The sequence below is a fragment of the Topomyia yanbarensis genome, chromosome 3 (assembly GCF_030247195.1).
Source record: "Topomyia yanbarensis strain Yona2022 chromosome 3, ASM3024719v1, whole genome shotgun sequence".
Classification (NCBI taxonomy): domain Eukaryota; kingdom Metazoa; phylum Arthropoda; class Insecta; order Diptera; family Culicidae; genus Topomyia; species Topomyia yanbarensis.
The window spans coordinates 5,641,257-5,660,872 of NC_080672.1; the positions used below are offsets into that span (position 1 = coordinate 5,641,257).

Here is a 19,616-nt window from a genome sequence, read left to right on the forward strand (position 1 = left end):
ATGAAGTGTGATTTTATTATAACGACCGTGGGTTTGTTGGTCCTAGCGACAGTAGCCTTAGGACTGGAGAATGGTTTAGCGCGAAAGCCACCAATGGGCTGGATGAGCTGGGAACGATTCCGGTGTATTACGGATTGTAAAAAATATCCAGATGAGTGTATCAGTGAACAGCTCTTTATGCGGATGGCCGATTTAATGGTGTCGGAGGGTTATCTAGAGGCTGGATATGATTATGTGAACATCGACGACTGCTGGCTCTCAATGGACAGAGATGCTAGCGGGAGACAGATTGCTGATCCAACACGTTTTCCCAGTGGAATCAAGCATCTGGCGGATTATGTACTTTGCAAGATAAGACAATTTATGCGGATTATTAAACCAAGGTTTGATTTTCAGATTCATTCAAAGGGTCTGAAGTTTGGTATGTATCAGGACATCGGAACTAAGACATGTGCTGGGTATCCAGGCATGAAAGGCTTTTTTGAAATTGATGCTCAAACATTTGCTGAGTGGGATGTAGACTTCATAAAGATCGATGGATGCTACGCAGATGAGCTCGAAATGGTCAACGGTTGGTGAAGCTAACAAGGAATATTAAATTATGTACTAATTTGCGCCATTTTCAATTTCACGAACAAGACTACATACTGTTTGGAGAGCTCATGAATAAAACCGGCAGACCAATATTATACTCGTGTAGTTGGCCAGTTTATCAAGAATACAACGGAATTATTGTAAGTACTATTTTATGAAACATGTATCCAATATAATCCAAATGGGGATGCTTCACACAGCCGAATTACGAGATCTTGAAAAACACTTGTAATATGTGGCGTAACTGGGGTGATATTGAAGACTCTCACAGTTCAGTGGAAACCATCACACGCTACTTCTCGGACAATCAAGAGCGTATTCAGCCCCACTCAGGACCAGGTCATTGGAATGATCCAGACACAGTAATATAACTCCAACAAAACTTATATATTCACTGGTTCTTTTAAAAATGTCTATTTTACACAGCTCGTTTTAGGAAATTATGGCCTTAGCTACGAACAGAGTAAATCACAGTTGGCTGTGTGGACAGTGCTGGCAGCGCCTCTGCTCTTATCCAATGATCTTGCCACAGTGACACCGGAAGTAAGAAGTCTTCTCTTAAACAGACAGATAATAGCAGTGAATCAAGATATTCTTGGCATACAAGGATTGCTAGTCAAAACAATAAATAGAATTGAGGTGAGTAATACAATCTCCATTTAATGGTATCACTTTGAAGTTTGATTAGATCGCGCTGTTGAACGTGGATAAAACAAAAGTAAAATTCCCGCAGGATCAAACAGAGACTATCGGATTGATACTAATTAGGCTTATTTAAAAGAGATGTTTTTATGGTTTATTGTCTGAGAGGTTTCATTGCCCACATTACCTTATTCATAGTAGCTGTTCTTAAATTACAGTTGTTTTGTAACATGTTGGTAAAGGTGCGTTATCGCTGGTGTTGATAAAAGCCGGTTCGAATATCCTATTAGTAGAGCCCGAATTATTATTCTACCTTTCCCTGTTGCACTGCTGAAAGTAGTTAGCTTCGCCTGTAGTACAGGTATCACTTAATAGAGATAATTAGTGGGCGTAATCTATGCATACGACACAAGAGGTGTCAATTTGCCCTGAAATTACGGCACACTGTAATATCTATACTCTTCGGTAGAATGTGGCATACAATGTACAAATACGAATCGAACACATACTCATTTTCTGAATGAAAAGGTTTGGCACATTTTTATTAAATACAATAATAATTGAGAGGAGACAATGATGTACAGTGGGTTTGTTCCAGTACCACACGCTCAATTCGCCTCGGCTATTTTCCAACAGCCGTGTAGTCAGCAAATTTAGAAACTGATATTATTGATAATATCTCAGTAACGTGAGATTTGTTTACTGATTTTCGGTGAAATATTTTCCGGGTATCAGCTATCAAATGTCACTTTTACTGAGATCTCAGCAAAAAAATTATTTACTGAGATTTGTTATTTGTTGAGAATTCGGCGAAACATGCGATTGAGATTCGTCAGAAAAAATTAAAATTTAATTGCAGAAGAAACTGGAAGTACTCAGGAGAAAATAGTTCCTGTACTCTCTTCTTCTCTTTTTTCTTCTTTTGGTAGCAAACCGGAGTAAAAAGGAGCAAGTATTTTTTGCTTTTGTTTACTCCGGATTAATTTTCGTGTACTGGAACAAACCTAGTATAAATGAAGGCGCCTTCTCAAGATATGTAACATGTTACTGTGAAAAAATACGTGCAATATGTTAATGGGACTTCACATAACATAAATCTAGAGCTTTTGTTCAAAACGACATATCTGCAATGAGTGACCCTTTGTTTACTTTCTCTTTCGATTTTCACGGCGTCACTATAGCACTTTTAACCTATTTTACAGTACGGATCGAAAGACGGCGGCTTTGACTAGCATAGTATGCAAAGAGTTGAGGGATAAATGTTAAAGCGACCGAATTATTAACAGAAGAGAAAGTACACTATGTCTTTGAAAAAGCTTCAAGTAATCTGGAGAAGATTTAGAATAGGACGTAAATAACAATGAGCGTTAACCTGTTAATTCGACATAGATCTTTCACTAGGGCTTAAATCGCAAATGTAAACAAACAGCGTTTTCGCTATTATGACATTATACGACAAAAATACTACAAGATTGAGGTGAAAATTAGTTAAAATGGTTTTTAATTCGATTTATAATTAAAGAAAACAAAACGGCGAAACATGCATTTTCTTCGAGATTTCGACTTAGGCCCTTCTTCTCATATGGAATATAAAGGCTAAACTTACATTTTTAGGCAGAACCGGGGCGTATGGCTATTATTCACAAAATAATTCTTTAAATGGCAGTTATATTATATAAATGATAAGCAATATCTACTATGATTATATCTACTCTATAGTTATTGTGCATAAACATTCGAATATTTCGATATTTTCATGAAATTCGGAGAAAAGATGAACGCGCCCTTTCATTTGCATTGGGTTTATATGCGCCCTTTTGCTGAGCCCTATTAAAAAGTATACTGTCAAGCTCGCCCATTTACCCAGCCCTACCCAGCAAGACAAAGTCAGTTTAGCCCATTTACCGCGCCCTTCTGAAAATTGTGCTCACGGTTTAGCCCTTTCGCAAATGGTGGTTGCTGAAGGGCGAAATCACGACTGGAATGCAAATTGGGCGTAAGCATTTTTTTAGTTTCTACCCACTAAAAGCACATAGGAATTAAATTCTTTGTTATATTGTCATAAGGTTTAACCAAAGATGCTTCAGGGAAAACATGATCAAAAAGTAATTTATACCTGCAATAAAAACTACATTTAGAAAAGCATCGCCGAATATTGAAACTGATTTTTCTCCATTTGAGTACATTGCGACTTAGGCCCTAATGAAAAATCTGTGTCGAATTACTCGGTCTTTTCGACATTTAGTTTATTCGATATGTTCTGGAAAATAAGTACAAAGTGTTATAGTGGCGTCGTAATAATCGAAAGAAAAAGTAAATAAAGAGAGGCGCTCAGTGTTATTTGCTTAGTTTTACTATTTATATTCAAAGTACTCTTTATTGCTCATGTTGAAAATCACTTCCGTGGTTTTCTTTCCTTATTTCATATTGCGCACCCTCTTATTTTCGCAACAACGATTGTTGGGCTTATAGTTCAAATTTTACGGTGTTTTTAGACAAAATTGACTTAAGGACATTATACATGCGAGCCACAACATAGCTCCTACGCCGCACATACCGCTCTCCCCTGCCTTACCATGTATCTGACATGAGCCAATATAAAAATACGTTTTTCAATACACTAACCTTGCCGGTGTACCACGAAACTGCTACTTGAGGAAGCTAGAACATTTTCCTATACAATCAACCCGAGTTTTTGACTAAATTCCATCTGTAGCTCTCATTTTGTGCGAAAATATCACCCCTCTTCACTGAGGGTTTCTTTTCAAAACACTCTTATTTTTCTTCTCATTTTCAGAACACTTTTTCAAATGTACTTTAATCACACCACTGAATGAACACCCGCGAAACTTTAATCGTTTACTAACTAAACTTCAAATTTTGTGCCAATGTGCAGATGACCGAAGTAAAATTACGAAAACTCTCGTTTGAATTTTCACTTCGAATTTCATTTTTTCTCAATGTAAACAAGCGCGTCGGTGCCTAGCAACAAGCGTGCGTTCCTGGCTTTCACCTTAAATATTTGAAAATAATCGTAGCAGGCTATGAAACTGAAAAAATAAATAGCACACATTATACAAATCGAATGATTGAATAAGAATTAAGATGTTATATAATACATAAAATTATCCTGGCAATGATATGCAACCATTTGTGTTACCACGTGTTACAAATTTTTGCTCGTATTTTTGATTATTTGGTAATAGTTAATTTTTTAAATTAATATTTCTAAAGCAAAAGATGCGTAATCTGTATAATAAATCGGTTACGGGAATTTGCGTTTCGACTTCGTCTTATCAGAATCCGACGCGAACATAGAGACAGGACTAAGCTAAACGGATTGACGGAGACACAATTTGTGTTCCTGAGCAAACCTGTACCAAGCGTGATGTCCCGGAATTCTGTTAAGGTTTATCTGAGAAAGTCACGGAAAGCCGCTATCTTTGAAAATGTATTCGGGGCATTGATAGCATACTACTGATTGATTTCCATGGAGATTTTGCCAACGGAGCGTTAAAAAACTGATTTTTACGTTTTCAAAGATGGCTGCTTTCTAGGCTTTCTCAGTTGAACTGATGATAACTAATGAAATCAAGCTTAAGCTGATGAGAACTAGTGAAACTGCAAGATGTACTAGACTATACTTCTCATCAGGGAGAAAAGTTTAAGTGAACATGTAAATCCACTTTTGTACATAAAGGGCACAAACATATAACTAAATAGTTATCGACTTCGTTTCATCAGAATCCGACATCACCTAACGGTGCTAGCTTAGTCGCTATATTAATGATTTCTACTTCCAGATTTGGAAACGACCGATACTGCCCAGAGTGAAAGATGAATTGACGCAAGCTATTGCTTTTGTTAGCCGTCGAGCGGATGGAGCTCCCTATGCCGTTAGTGTGAAATTGGTAGATGATCTCGGACTCAGTAACAGTACTTACATAAAAGGATATGACGTCATTGTAAGTGAAAATTTTTATTAACTTTAACTGTAATGTGATGGGTGGACTAGACTGAAAATATAACTGATCATAGGTAATGAGATAATTTCTAAAATTATCTTTATTGTAGGACCTCTTCAATGCGGACCGCAAACCATTTTTTGTTCGCGCGGATAGCCACTTTGAAACACGCATCAATCCGACAGGAGCCAACTTCTACAAATTTGTTCCAAAATTGAACATTATTCTGCGTGGTATTACTGATATAGATAATTAAACCGAAGGTCAAATAATGTCCAATTGTAAAACCATAGATTTAAGAAAATGTCAAACAAAAATGACACCTTCAATCTAACGCATTGTGCCGTATCAAATAAACAGACTGAATCATTAAGCCTTTACAAGATAAAAAAACTGAGTTGTTTATTGCTGCTAGATCTAAGAGTATATTTGATCAATTTCAGAACCCAATGCAAAATAAGGCTTGTTCGCGACAAAATTTTGATACCTAAAAAGACATAGATCTCTTGAAATATTCAACCAAAAAAATAATGGTTTCTCACAGATATTGACGTATGTCTATTCTGTCTAAAAATACATGATTTGTTAATATATACACAGAACTTTAAAAATTAGCGTCAAAAGAAGTGCGTGTTCTAATAAAAAAAATTATTTTGCCCTGTCAAACGAAAAGCAGTACCAAAAAAGTACCTAGACTACTTCTAAACAAGCTTGGCTAATCTACCAGTTCTGGTCACAGTGTTTCAAAATCTATTACTCTTTTTTCATTATAGATATTTTAACCTTAGGGTTATTCGCCTCTTTTCGGGTTAGAGAAATCTCTTTTTGGGAAAATTTCTAACCCTATGTATGGGGTTGAGAATTGAACCCAGGTGAGCTGCGTACAAGCCAATTGATTTACCAAATACGCTATGCCCGTCCCCTAATACCCGACAGCTACAAATAAAAGAAATGCAAAAAAACAGTATTAAGGAACGACCGATTAGAGTTACTATATTAAGAGTTAGGCGAACACAAAAGCCGGAAAACTGGCAGCCCTTATTTCAGAAAAAAAACGCTGGCATCCCATATAAATGTTCAAGCTCTAGCTTAATAATTTCATTGTCGTCGTAAGTAAGAACTTTACTTGCACGAATAGAAAAAGAACAATTCGAAGATCTGATGATTTGATACTTGTGTGAATATCTCTTCTTGTTATAGAAAAAATTTAGTTCTTTTCGATTCTCTACACTCGATAACACAAGAAAAGAGTAAAATAATTATGACCATAATCACAATACCTTTTCCATATACATCCAAAGAGAACATGTTATGTGACGTCATGCTCGATTAGCTCCGGTATTTGACATGTTCAATTGGCTCCGCTGTGTGTCTCCGCCTAACTATGGATACAGTAACTATACGACCGATTGCATTCAATAGTGAGATAAACATTCAGAAGTAGGTCAGATCATTCTTTTCGCTGTCACTGAAAATAAAAATGTCAAAAGTGGTTGTGCATAATTCGAAGCATTATTAAGGAATGAAGTCATTCAAGGGAATGACGGTTTCGTGCCATAGTGATATGCAGAATGTGAGGGGTTTAGCCCTTGATGGATTTATTTTTTTGATATTTGACCGAATTTTACTGCGTGACAATGGATGACAAAACTTAGGATGTAGAAGACTTCAACCAGCTACTTTTTCTATACTGTTATGTATAGCAATTGTGAACGATAGAGAAGACTAAGTTTCCTAAGAAATATCTGGTTTGGCAGGTCATCTGCAACAGTGGATGAGCAAGTAGAAACTTCATACCCGAGAATATCCACTAGGAAGATTGTTTACAGAAACAATTTTAGTGCAGTCATAATGTAGATACTTATTCTGTTCTGGCCTACTTTGGAATCTTCTCACCACGTCAGTAATTTTTGGCACGGTTACAAGCAAAAACACCGAAAGAGCCAAATTCGCTGAACTGTCCAGAGCTACGCACTCTCATGCGTCATTGAGCTCTAGTGATGAAAGATAATTCTAAATGCAAAAAGCAGGTACCTTCCAAAGAAAAAATACCAAAAATTGTGGAACAAAGCAACTAAATTAACAATCCCTTATTTTCGTTTAGATTGCGCAAAATAACTTTTCTATCACGCACTTCTTTCGACGCGATTTTCGACGACTTATTTATTTTTAAATAGAACAGACATACGTCACTATCTGTGACAAATATTTTAGTTGCTGGTTGAATTTTTTTTTTTGAGATCTATGTATTTTTAAGTGCACAAATTTTGTCGCAAACAAGCCTTATTTTTGTAGATATAGAGCAGAACGCAAAACCCTATGAACTTTCATAGTACACTAGCTAATACCCATCGCGCGTTGCTGCGACTATCAACGAAATATGAGGAAAACAATTTGTTCTATAGCTCCATCTGGCGGGCAGATAATCTCCAACCAATAGCACACAAACACGCTCCAGAACAAATGCCTACTATGTATAAATTTTGACGGCAATCGGTTAAGCCGTTTGGGAGTCCATAAATCATATACATACAAACATTGACTTTCATATATATAGATTAGTTAGGATGCAAGAGAAATAAATCTAGTCATAAAAATAAATATGAAGTTTTTTCTCGTCAATTTAGAAATTTAGAAGAAAAACCTCGAATGAACGTCACAATTTCTCGAAAGGGGAAATATACTAATCTTTTTGGTTTCATAGTTTTGAACAAGAACTATGAGCTGCACTTTTCCCCACAATTATGTGCTATTTACGAAATATCTCAAAGCAATCAAGTGATATTTATTTTTGCTGCGTATGTATATAATTTAGCAGCTTACGCAGAAACATATAATTATGTTTTTTGTGTTAGCGTATTCCCGCTTCGCGCTGTTGCGCGGCAGGAATTACGTCATATGCATCTGATGTTTATTTTGTTTACTTTTAAAGGTATTTCTTGTCGTTGTTATGCATACCGTAACTGCAAAACGATTAGACAGTTTAGACACCTGAAAGAATGTTCCCGGCTACGCCATGGCTTGTCTATCCATGGATGACAGTGCAATCAATTATTTGAAATTCAAGTAAAAACTAAGAAGGGTGGGTGTTCCAATAGTTCTAGTAGTACCAGTAATAGAGAAAGTTTGCAAGAACTCTTCTTTGTGGGTGATTTTTTATAATAAATATTAAAATAGTACAATGTACACGCAGGAAAATTTAGCATATTTAACCAACAAAATTATTGGTTCGAAAATATTTTTTATTAGAACAACAATAAGTTTTTACTTTCAAACGTTTTTATTTTCAATAAAAAAATATTTATAAAGGAAACAATATTTTTTTTATTGAAACAATAAATAAATTTTATTGAATTCAATAAATAAATTTATTGTTTGCCGACCAATAATTTTATTTATTTAATTTAATCCATATTTTTATTGAACCCTGCAAATCTTTGTTTCTGTGTGTACTTATGCGTAAAACTCGTAAAACCGAAAATTACGGGGTCTTGTAGGTTTTTTTTCTGATGCGCTATTAAAGAATCACTTTGCACCAGTATACCATAGTTTATAGTTTACATAGAAAAATGATGTTCCAAAATATTGATTTGTTTCTATGGCACTGCTTAGTTCCACTATTTCTGGTACATTTACTCTGTTCGTATTCTCAGAAATATGAATAATTGAGTGCGTCATTGCGATGGTGATAACAAATTAACTTTCTTACATCTCATTGTATGAAGGAGATTTTGTTCTTCCAGTTACCATCCAGTTACTTATGATGATGACAATTATAAAAATATTAGTATTGTGATCTTAGAAAATAACCTATAAGAAAATGAAAATACGTAAAGCAAAATGAAACTAAACGTTTGCCAAACACATTGTCCTTCAATCCCCTAAATGTTTTTAGAAACATCAACAGAAAGAAGAGAGATTACCGTGAAGTTATTGTCGCTTCAGCCCATTTTCTTCACGGCAAGGAAACAAGTTACCAACTAAGCTCATCATCATCATTATCGTGGCCAAACGCGTGTGCCGAATCATAGTAATATCAGACGTCCAGGTTGTTCGATATTGGGACTTCTTCCAGGTTCTTAGATGAACATAACTTCAGCTATAAACTCTCTTCCGGCATTCGCGCTACGCGTTCAGCCCACTTTACTCCGCCATACTCTATCAGCCCTTTGGTGTCAGCATATTTTGTGCGTGTCCGCAGGCTACGGGATTAGATATTTTGTGAATAGAATTTATACAAAGTTGTAATACGTTAACATCTAACCCATGATGAATAGTAAAAAAAACCATGCGCACAATTGAAAAAAATGGAAGCCTAAGTAAACATGTTTTCCCACAAAGCATAAAATAATTAAAGGCTTCGTTTAGCAATATTTAGATTTTTATTTACATGTAATTTACAAGGCTTTTTGAATTCGTCGTCATGAATCAGTGATGCAAATTTTCATTTTCAAATGCAAACTTTCAGTTCAATTCACCCCAACCATGATTCAAATTCAAAGCCTCCCTTAATCATTCACTTTCAAGTTGGCGGGATTTTCATCACTAAACCGTACGCCTTCATTTCAAATTGATACTTTTTCATTCACCAACCAAAAATGTCATCTGCTCTGTAGATACTAGTTTAGCTTAAATGTTGACATGTCTTGCGTTTTTAAGCTTACATGAACAGTAAGAAGTATGTACAGAGTAGTTTTGCTTGAAAAACCTAATCAATACCTTAGTAGCAGGATATTCACAGGGTCAATGAAATTGAAAATGAATGAAAAATGATTGAGCAGCTCGGCTGTTTGAATGAATGATACAAAAGAAAAACTACGAATTGAACATAGTAGGACATGATTTGAGATTTGTTCCACCTTCAAGTTCAAAACAATCTGTTGAAAATTTGCAGCTCTGGTCTGAATACTTTTGTGTCACCCGATATTCTGTTACCCTAAGAGTTCAGTGATCTATTGTGGGGAACCATAAATTTGTTATTGTTTTATCTGGGAAGAATCACGCACATACATACATTGTTAGTATGCCACCCTGGAAGAATTATGAAAACAAACGTGCTAATCGACAGTTACTGTAGCGTCACTGAGAGTGGTTGATGAACTATGAAATCGTTGCTGAACTCAGTAGCTGCTCGTGATTGGATTATGTCTTCAGTAATGTTGAAGCTTAGTATCTAGACACTCACGATGGAGCACATGATGCATGAATACGACGTGTTGTTTTTTTGTCAAACTGTCGATCTTTAACATGACGTGGTTCGCTGCTGTATTCTTGCATCTAATCAGCCGTGTATTCTTCCATGTACTCAAGATCTATTTATTTGCGCATAACAGAAACGTACCGGCGCTTGGGCTCAACTTCTAGCTGGAATCGTCTCTCGATGGACTTCAGTGCACTGGTTTGAAAACATAAAACGACAATCTTAGTAACGATTTCCGTAATTTATTTTCACGTTATCGTGATAATTGAGTCATAAGTTGTTCGAATTGGATGTTAATGAATTCCAGTCGACAGATGACAATCTTCGAACTTCCTAAAATTATCACCAGAAGGATCTTGGAACTATCTATGGAGCGAAATATTGAAAGTGAGTTTACGAAGTGAGGAATTTGGTTACTTGTTGCTGATGTATCTCAAAATACCTACCTGCCACCTTCAGTCTCAGGCATACCGGAACCACATCAATTGCCGGAAGTTGAATCTTGGCATTTAGATGACAATTTTGACCAATGATTTCGTTACTGTTACAAAATAGGCGGCGGCGCCTAAGCCAACGTGGCGCGATCGACCTCAGAAGAAGAGAGTAAATTACTTCGACCCAATAAATTCTTTTGTTCAAGAGCGCATAAAGCTATCTGAGAAAAAAATGTGCGCCTTAAAAACAAAAAAAAATTTGAAATCAATTGACAAGGTTACTTTCTATAGCTCAATAACTCTTACTTGTTCCGTCTTGGCCCAGTTCCTCCTATTTTTTGTGCAGTTTTCGGTTTTCTGTCCGGACATCACATTGAACCTTACCAAATGAATAACGATCTTCGGGGTCCTACTAGTTTTTTATTACTAGTCGCTAGAAGTATCTCTCATCACACTGGTAAACTTGTACAGTTCCAAAATCTTTGCAGCAGCATCCTCACGGCTCTTTTTCCACCTCTACTCTCTCGTGATTTCGTTCATCGATTCTGCTGATGGGCCAGCTGGTGGATCATCTATACTGCTTATCGCCACTGTCTTTCTCTTCGTTATCATGCGGGTCATAATTACCTCCGGTTCGAGCGAATCATCCAGAGCAGCGATCATTCCGATTTCTTGCTCGTACTCAAACGGACGACGCGTATTGCTCGTAGTAGAGTTAGGCTTCTGTGTTGCGTTTTATTATGTTTTTGTACAGGTTTTCGATCTGCGATCCGGAAAAATTAACCCCCAGTTCCTCGATCGTTTTCCTTGCGATAGCTTCCACACATTTTTTCATAGGCACTGCTACCTCCATAAACCTCTTATACGCCGAAAGTATATATTTGGTCTGCAATTCAGTCCATTCAATGACTGTCTTGCTAGCCTGGTCTCCGAAGCTCTGTTCACCAGCGAATGTATCGTTTATTACTGCGACACCACGTGCCAATGTATCGAATGAGCCGACAAAAATGAGTCTTCACAGTTTCTACCGGCACTTGACAGACTGGCAACCCTAAGGGTATGAATAACAATATTATACTATTGAGTTAACATTTTGCTCATCGCAATACTTACCAGATCTGTGTAGAATATACACAGTACAATTCGGTTGGATCTTCTTCATACGACGATAATTTTATCCGATTCCACATCGAGCTTATGATGCTCAGTCTGGTATGGATGACAGATTTGCTGTCCTATTCAAAACTATTTCCACCCCCTAACAGTTGGTTTCAAAATAATCCAATGAAGGACGTTCGTTGGATCAACGTTGGATAAACGACGTCCAAATAACCGTTCAACAGACCTCCATTGTTGGACCCTCGTTGAACGATATTGAAACATTTTTTGGGGCTTGGGAATCTACACTGTACCGCTTGGAATATTGCTATCTGTTATACAACCACGTATGGAATGTCAGAAAACATTAAGAATACACGGAGAATTCAACAAAACTCGAAACTTCAAGATTCCTAGTAGCTCAGCGGTATCAGAAAACAATCATAAACGGTTTAAGCAAATCAGAAAAGATAATGCTTTATACCTTCGATGTGAATGAGAAAGGGTAGTAAACTAGTGTGCATTATTAGAGCAGTTGCTTCGGATAAGAACGTTGTCGTAGCAACGGACGCCACCAGTTGACAATCGCTTTTTCACTGCAAACACAAAACCCTATTTTTTCTATGCAAACACTACATCACAGACTACCAATTCGGATCGTAGTAGCCGTGCGCTTAAAACGCTACTTTTTTCCACTCCCGTCAATTTTCATAGAAATGGAAAATTTAGAATTCTATAATCCAATTAAGTGAGGGATATTTGTTGAAGAAAATATGCTGTGTTCTGGAAATTGTGCCTCTTCATGCTACCACTGGAATGTACAAAAGATAAATAGCAGAACTGGGATGATTTGGCAGTTTGTGTTCCGGATCTAGTTGGTCACATCGTTGCTAACAGTGCGCATTTTGGAGAGTGGATTGAATGATCGCGGACAGTGCTCGACGAAAACAGCTTGGGTTCTTGTTTTGTTAGGGATGAAGTAGCTGAAGTTTGTCGGAGAACGTAGTGCGGCTGAGGAACACATAGTAATGCAATACGGAGTATCAGTAGAGCGTTGTTTTTTGCCAGGTGATGACATGGATGAACATACCGGTGAGCTCGTTCTAATTATAATATGAAATCTCACTATTGATATTTTTACCTTTCGACTTTTTCATCGTATGTATTTTATATCGTTTTCAAGTTTTCCCGTACACACGAAACTATGCCATCGTAATATTTTCAAACTTAAATTTTATTTCTTCAAGAGCTGAAGGAATTATATATCTTCTACAAATTCTTTAGTTATGTCAACGGTTTGATGCTCCTTCATTTTATAAATCTGCCATATTTTTTTCTAACGATCTCCTCGATCAAATCTTGCTACAGATTTACGCGATTCATTCTAAAACGTCACTGTTTATTCTTGATATTACTTCTCAATCATTTCGCTTTTTACTTAGTTGTTCTCCACGTAAGGCGCAATCTTACCGATTATCGGTTATCGATTATAGATATCAGATTAGCTCACAGTTTTAGCAATATTTCCACGGTCGGCTGTTTGGAGTTCAAATTGCTGTAGTTTACGGAAAAAGTAAATCACTCGATGGCCGGCTATCCAAAGTTTAAACACAAGAAAAGCATAACTAAATATCTTTTTGTTCTGAGTACTCGTAAACTCAGGGATCAACCATCCCACCGCATAAAAACATTAATTTCGTGGTCGCAATGCCTGCTTGTGGCGAATCCTAGACCTATACCTTTTCCTCAATCCAACACCGTAATACCTATGGAAGCGTCGCTGAGTCGGTGGCCTTCCTTGAGTAGGTTTTACATCAACATTTCCTACCCTATCCAAAGTGTCGGTGAAGATGGATGCCGGCAATGATGTTTCGCATGATTACTGAACTCAAAGGAGATAAAACCCATTCCCGAACATTTATCTTACAAACAATATGAGTTAAACTACCTATAGGCAACATGACAATCGGATGGATGGACACGGATCTATCCGCGACAAAATCAACCGATATCGAAATAGCCAAGCTAGATAACCTCGGTATTACCGCACAGCTTCGTCGCTGGTTTCGTTCCTATCTCGATGAAATGATACATTAAGAAGTATCTATCTGCACCATTTCTCGCTACATCCGGCATCCCTCAAGGAAGCATCCTGGGTTCAGTAATTTTTCTCCCCTATTTTAATGAAGTCAGCATCAAAGTAAAAGAACCCCGTCTTTCCTTCGTTGATGACATGAAGATTTTTTGACGGATACGGAATTCAATCAATGCCAAATTTGTTTAAAGTGAACGGAACAACTTTAGTACGTTTTGTGATCTAAAGGTACAATATTATTCTGCTTTTTGGAATCCGTATTACCAAAACGAGGTTGATAGAATCGAGGTTGTCCAACACCGGTTCAAATACGCTTTGATCTTCGACAACTCTCATGTCGTATGTAACAGATTCAAACTGCCGAGCTACAAGAATCGTCTCAAACTGTGCAGTGAGTCGGCGATTGCAGCCCCACTAGCACTATTAAAGGCAGTTTTACTTCCAGCATAACCAACCCCCAGCAACGGTTTCCTCTTTTCTTTTGCTTCTGCGAGGTCTCCATAGTTTCCACAACCGTTCGTATGGCGTCCACAGTTGACATTTAGGATTTCTCTTTCAAGCACCGTGCCGACTGTATCCAACAGGCATATCGGCTTGCATGGTGAAGGTCTCTCCAGAAGGCTTGTATGGGTTCGCCAACCACACCAGCTTATGCCGCTCTCGGATGTCGGGGAAGTTATCATCGTCGATACACTTTTGCAACGCGGTCCTAAGCATATTAAGTTCATTAGGATTCTTGTTCAGAGCCACGTTAGGAATACCGATTGGTACCGGGACCTGATTGCTTCTCAAGGCCTCTCCTACCGCTATCAGCTCCTCATTGGTTACTCGAGCATCTGCTTCGGGATCATTCTGAGCCGCATACGGTTTGATGGCCAGGCTGTCGGTTCATACCGTGGAAATAGAGCTTCCACGGTGATTTTTAGACGTCGCCTCACGGATTTGAATTGGTGTTGCGATAAAGCTCCTTAAGGTAGGCTTTCAGCATCTTTGTGAACTCACTTCCACCGCTTCGTCCATAGCTTTCTCAGTAAGCTCATTGTAAGCGGAGCTGTCTGACTTCGGATTCTGTTTCAATTCCAGGATCATCTCCCCGGTACGGATGCGTCTGAGTTTCTCAACGCCTGCGCTCAGCTGCTTGAGTGCCGGGTATATCCACATTGAGCGCAATACCTTCTCGTACGAGTCGTCGTTAATTTTGGCTATGGCTGCCTTTGTTGCGTCCCTTAAAGCCTTCCATTTTGTCCGGCCAATGACTTTCTATTGGGTGTTTTTACCCATTTTATTGGCTGCTTCGTTAGCTATGCGAGCTGCGGTGCTAGTAGCCTCCTTGTTTATGTGGAACCTCCTGGTCTTTATCTTATATGGAGCTCTGGATTACCTCGACGTAGAGAAGGACACGGTTTCCATTCGTGAGGGTTTGTCTTTCATATAATAAATTATCCTCTCTTTTGCTGTTTGAATTAGTTCCAAGAACTTTTTGGCCATCGACGACTCCTTTCCGGTTAACACCGCTTTCTGCTCCAGGGTTTTCCATTCTTTAACGGCCACTTCGAGTTTTCCATGTATCTTCAGAACCAGTGTCTTGATGTCCTCGTACACATTACTTTGTTGGTTGACGAAGTTGTGCAGTTTTTTGGCTGCTCTTACACTTTGGCAAGCTTGATACTTTCAGCTAGACGCTGCTCTCCTGTTTTTGGTGTTTCTGCTGCTTCTGTTGAAACTGCGGTAACGGCTGATCCTGCTGTTGAATTTGCCGTTCTTGCTCTTTCTCCATTTTAATTGGGTCCTATTTCCGGGCCACTATTTACACTCGTCGTACGGAGTCGATTCTTGCGATCCCATGGTTATCTATGCAATCAAGGAGGTCATGTTAGGATTTGGACTATCATTCATGGGGAGTAGTGTTCAGAGCCGGACAGACGTAAAATCGGGAATGCCCATCCGAGCCTAATACCACCAGTTATTGGTGACGAGTTTTGGACGTACATGGGGATCTGCCAGGCTTTTAACGGGACGGAGGCAGCCGTGTAGTCTACTCGGTATTTCTAGTCGGTTTTATCCTTCCATACTCAGCACGCCTGTCAGTCCAAAGTCGCCGTCCATTTCGTGACCCGTATCCTGTTCGTTGACGTTCGCCATGAGCATTATGCCGTAATCAGGATGCTGCTGGTATCGATCCTGATCCGCCGGTTAAGTTAGGGTGCTTTTATGCTAAGATCTTTGATAGAATCTTAGCAGAAGCAACACAGACTCGCTTCGACGGAGTTAATTTCAGAAATATGGCTTTTTAGGGGTTTAACAGAGCCCAATACTGTTCACACCCCACCATATCCTAGCAAGACTCATCAACTTGCAGTAGATAGAAGGTTCATTAAGCCCTGGAACCCCTGTCCTTGCTGTCCCGTAAACTGTGTCTGTATGTGGAAAACTCTCATTCGTGTTTCTCAGCAAAGGCTGAACCGATGTAATCCAAACCAATTTCAAATGAAAGGCCCAACACTCAGACAGAACGGTCTTAATTTGTTTCTGATTCTGATGGTTAGTGTCAAAGATATGGATATTCGCGCGCGAAAATTGCATTTTTAGGTATCGCTATTATATTGCGTTTCCCTTGCTTGATTCTCCTTCTAACGAGAACTGGGCGATAGGCCCGGGCAAAAAGGAATTCCCCTGACAAAGGCTCGCCTAAAGATGAGCTGGGTGTCGAAACAGAATCGACTCCTCGGCTCAAGGTATATCCATGCTTGAAATTATTGCAAATTTCTCGAGTTCTTACGGAGAAATATTCGACCGTGACAGAAATATCCAAAATTCGCACTGATAAGCTTCGGGTACTGGTAAATAGTTTAAATCAGGCAAATTATATTACTGGCTACGTGCCCATTACGACGGAATACAGAGTATATGTACCAGCAAATCGGATTGAAGTCTGCGGGGTCGTCAGCGATTCGAGTTTTAGTTACGATGATCTGCTGGCACAAGGGTTTGGCTGCTTTAAAGACCCCATGCTTCTGCCAGTAAAGATACTGGAGTGCAAACGTTTGCATTCAGCAGCAGTCGCAACTGACGGGAAGAGGACATATCGTCGCTGTTGTGCTATATTATGACAAGCGCCATTTTGCACATTTCGAGAAAAACGATTTTTAAAGTTTAAGATTGAATATCATGAAACTTATAAATAATAGAAACAATTCAGAGAAGACAATTGATGCTTGTACCTATTCTGTACTAATCTCTCAAATATTACGAAAATCGGTTGATTATGTTGCGAGTTTTCACTAAAACTCACACGTGTCATAGGTGTGTATTGATGAAAAAATTTGTATGACGTGTCATAATCGTGCATGAAAAATTTTCCATAGAAAAAAATCACCAATTATAAACTTTTATTCATATCTTTGGCTTCATTTGTCCTATAAACAATCGGTTAGATGCATTTTGAAGGAAATAAGTCAGGGAATCTAGAAAAAATAGTTATTTTTAGTTACAGTGTTGCCAAATAGGCAATATTTCCAGTTTAAAGATAAAACTGCGTTTTTCTCCCAATACATGCATTTTTCTTTTGAAAATTATTATGCCATTGTGTTCTGATGACATTTTTACACATAAAAGCAACTAAAACTTTATTATAACTTGAGCCAATCCTAAGATATTATGATTTGAAGCAAAAAACTCACAATTTCTTATCACTTTTCTCGCTATATTTCAGTAACCAAGCAAAATTTCAAAATTCTGGAAACGCCATCTTGTAGAGATTCGTTAGACGAGTAATATGGCATATCTAACTCAGTTTACCCCAAAATGGCGTTTGTCATAAGATAGCACAACAGCGACGATATGTCAACTCAGAATTCTATCGGGTGACTCTCGCCCGGTCTACCCTACCTAACTACCTCCTCTTTGACGAGATTCGTCTACCTTTTTGCATTTTCGTACCACTGGTCGTGAACTGTACTAATTGTAAACAATTGAGACATACAGCCTCCCATTGTAGCAATAAGGTTCGTTGTGGGATATGCAGTGGGAATCATGCGGATGCTTCATGTGCACCAGTAATGCACCAGTTCAAATACTGCTATTTTTTGAGGACGGTTTAAACGTCTTGTTTAGGAAGAGTAAATTTCAACTGCGGTAAAAACTTCTAGCAATGAGTCCCTGCGGCAGTATCCCAATTACGTTTGAATAGATTTAATTTTTACGCTACTGAAACACTCGAGATAAATGACCGATGCAAATCTGTTCTCTGTGATTTTAAAGCTCATTTATCGAACTTTAGTTTTCCATTGCATATGAATATAGTTCTTGAGTTGTATGACGCACATTTCGTTTTTGTATCTCTTATAATTTATTTTTTATTACAATTTAAAACTAGATTCACTGCTAATTGAGTATGGATGGTCCCTATATACCTACATGCGGCGCATAAGGTCGATGCAATCGTTAATGGGCGAAGATAAATATTCCATGAGGAATTTTTACTCACAACGTATCTGTATTTCTTCTCTCGGTCAATGGCAGATTCTACGCGATATTTATTTATCTTTCTCTGCTCAGCTCTATGTTACCGAGTGATAAATACAAACAAATTTCTAGTATATGCGGACGCGAAACGTCCCATATGCACGTACACGTTTCTGAGGCTTACGCAGAGGAAGAAGACAAGGCATTCGAGTGTCGTAAGGTTTTCCTATACTGTTCGCCCGGAATTGCGACAGCAAAATTTGAATTTCAAATCAGGGCCAGCCCAAGGTCTGTTAGGCGAAGATTGTCGCGATAAATGGTTAGGTTATAGGTTGGGGAACCACTTGAGGTAGACGTCAAACAAACATAATCACACGTGAAACTTGATTTCAAGTTATTTCTATTTTGGGGTGTAAAGAAATCTCCATTTTAGTGATTATATACGACAAGGTTCAGATTTAGATACAACACGCTTCGCTCATAGGAAAGATAAATAGGCAGGCGCAGGAGACCTTTGATACTGTGCGCAGAAATGGGGTTCCGGAAGATACTCACCGAGAAGCTCACAAAATTGTCTCAAAATCGACGAACACGTGTCTTATACTGGAAGCCGTGCCAGATGTCTTAAGTGGTAGCAAAAAACCTTATGTATACAATTCATTCAAAATTATAAAAACCTAATTTTCGGAAATATTGTAACTGCAAATGACAGCCTCTTCTCGTTTGCTACCAATTTCGATTATTATAACGCTATTATAAAACTTTTCAGTAAAGAATACGAGTCAATTGACACAAAGCCTACTTTGATTGTACAGATTCGAACACACCGCATCATTCCTTTGCGCTGAGTGTAGTAATACAGAGGAAATGTCAAAACATGTGGTCTTAGCCAACCCGTAATTTGATGTTGGACGAGAACGGTACCGCTATGGACACTAGTAACGAATTCCACGTGTTTTTGTCTTCGCCAATTGTCGTAGAAATTTAGAATATTTACTATAACACCTATTGGAAGCAGACACAAAAACGTGAATGAACACACCATCAAATGATTGAAAATCACGAGAGGACAATTCGGATTGTTTTGAATACAGATAGAGCTCGTATTATTTAAAGATCGATAG

General features: G+C 38.2%; 1 protein-coding gene across 1 annotated transcript; it reads left to right on the forward strand.

The window, feature by feature from the left end:
* Positions 1 to 5,480, forward strand: LOC131693253 (alpha-N-acetylgalactosaminidase). Its single transcript, XM_058980932.1, has 7 exons — positions 1 to 339; positions 397 to 571; positions 640 to 734; positions 795 to 956; positions 1,021 to 1,233; positions 5,040 to 5,201; positions 5,311 to 5,480. Exons 1-7 carry the CDS (start codon positions 1 to 3, stop codon positions 5,455 to 5,457), a joined length of 1,293 nt encoding a protein of 430 aa, XP_058836915.1. The 3' UTR covers positions 5,458 to 5,480.
* Positions 5,481 to 19,616: the final 14,136 nt, after the last annotated feature.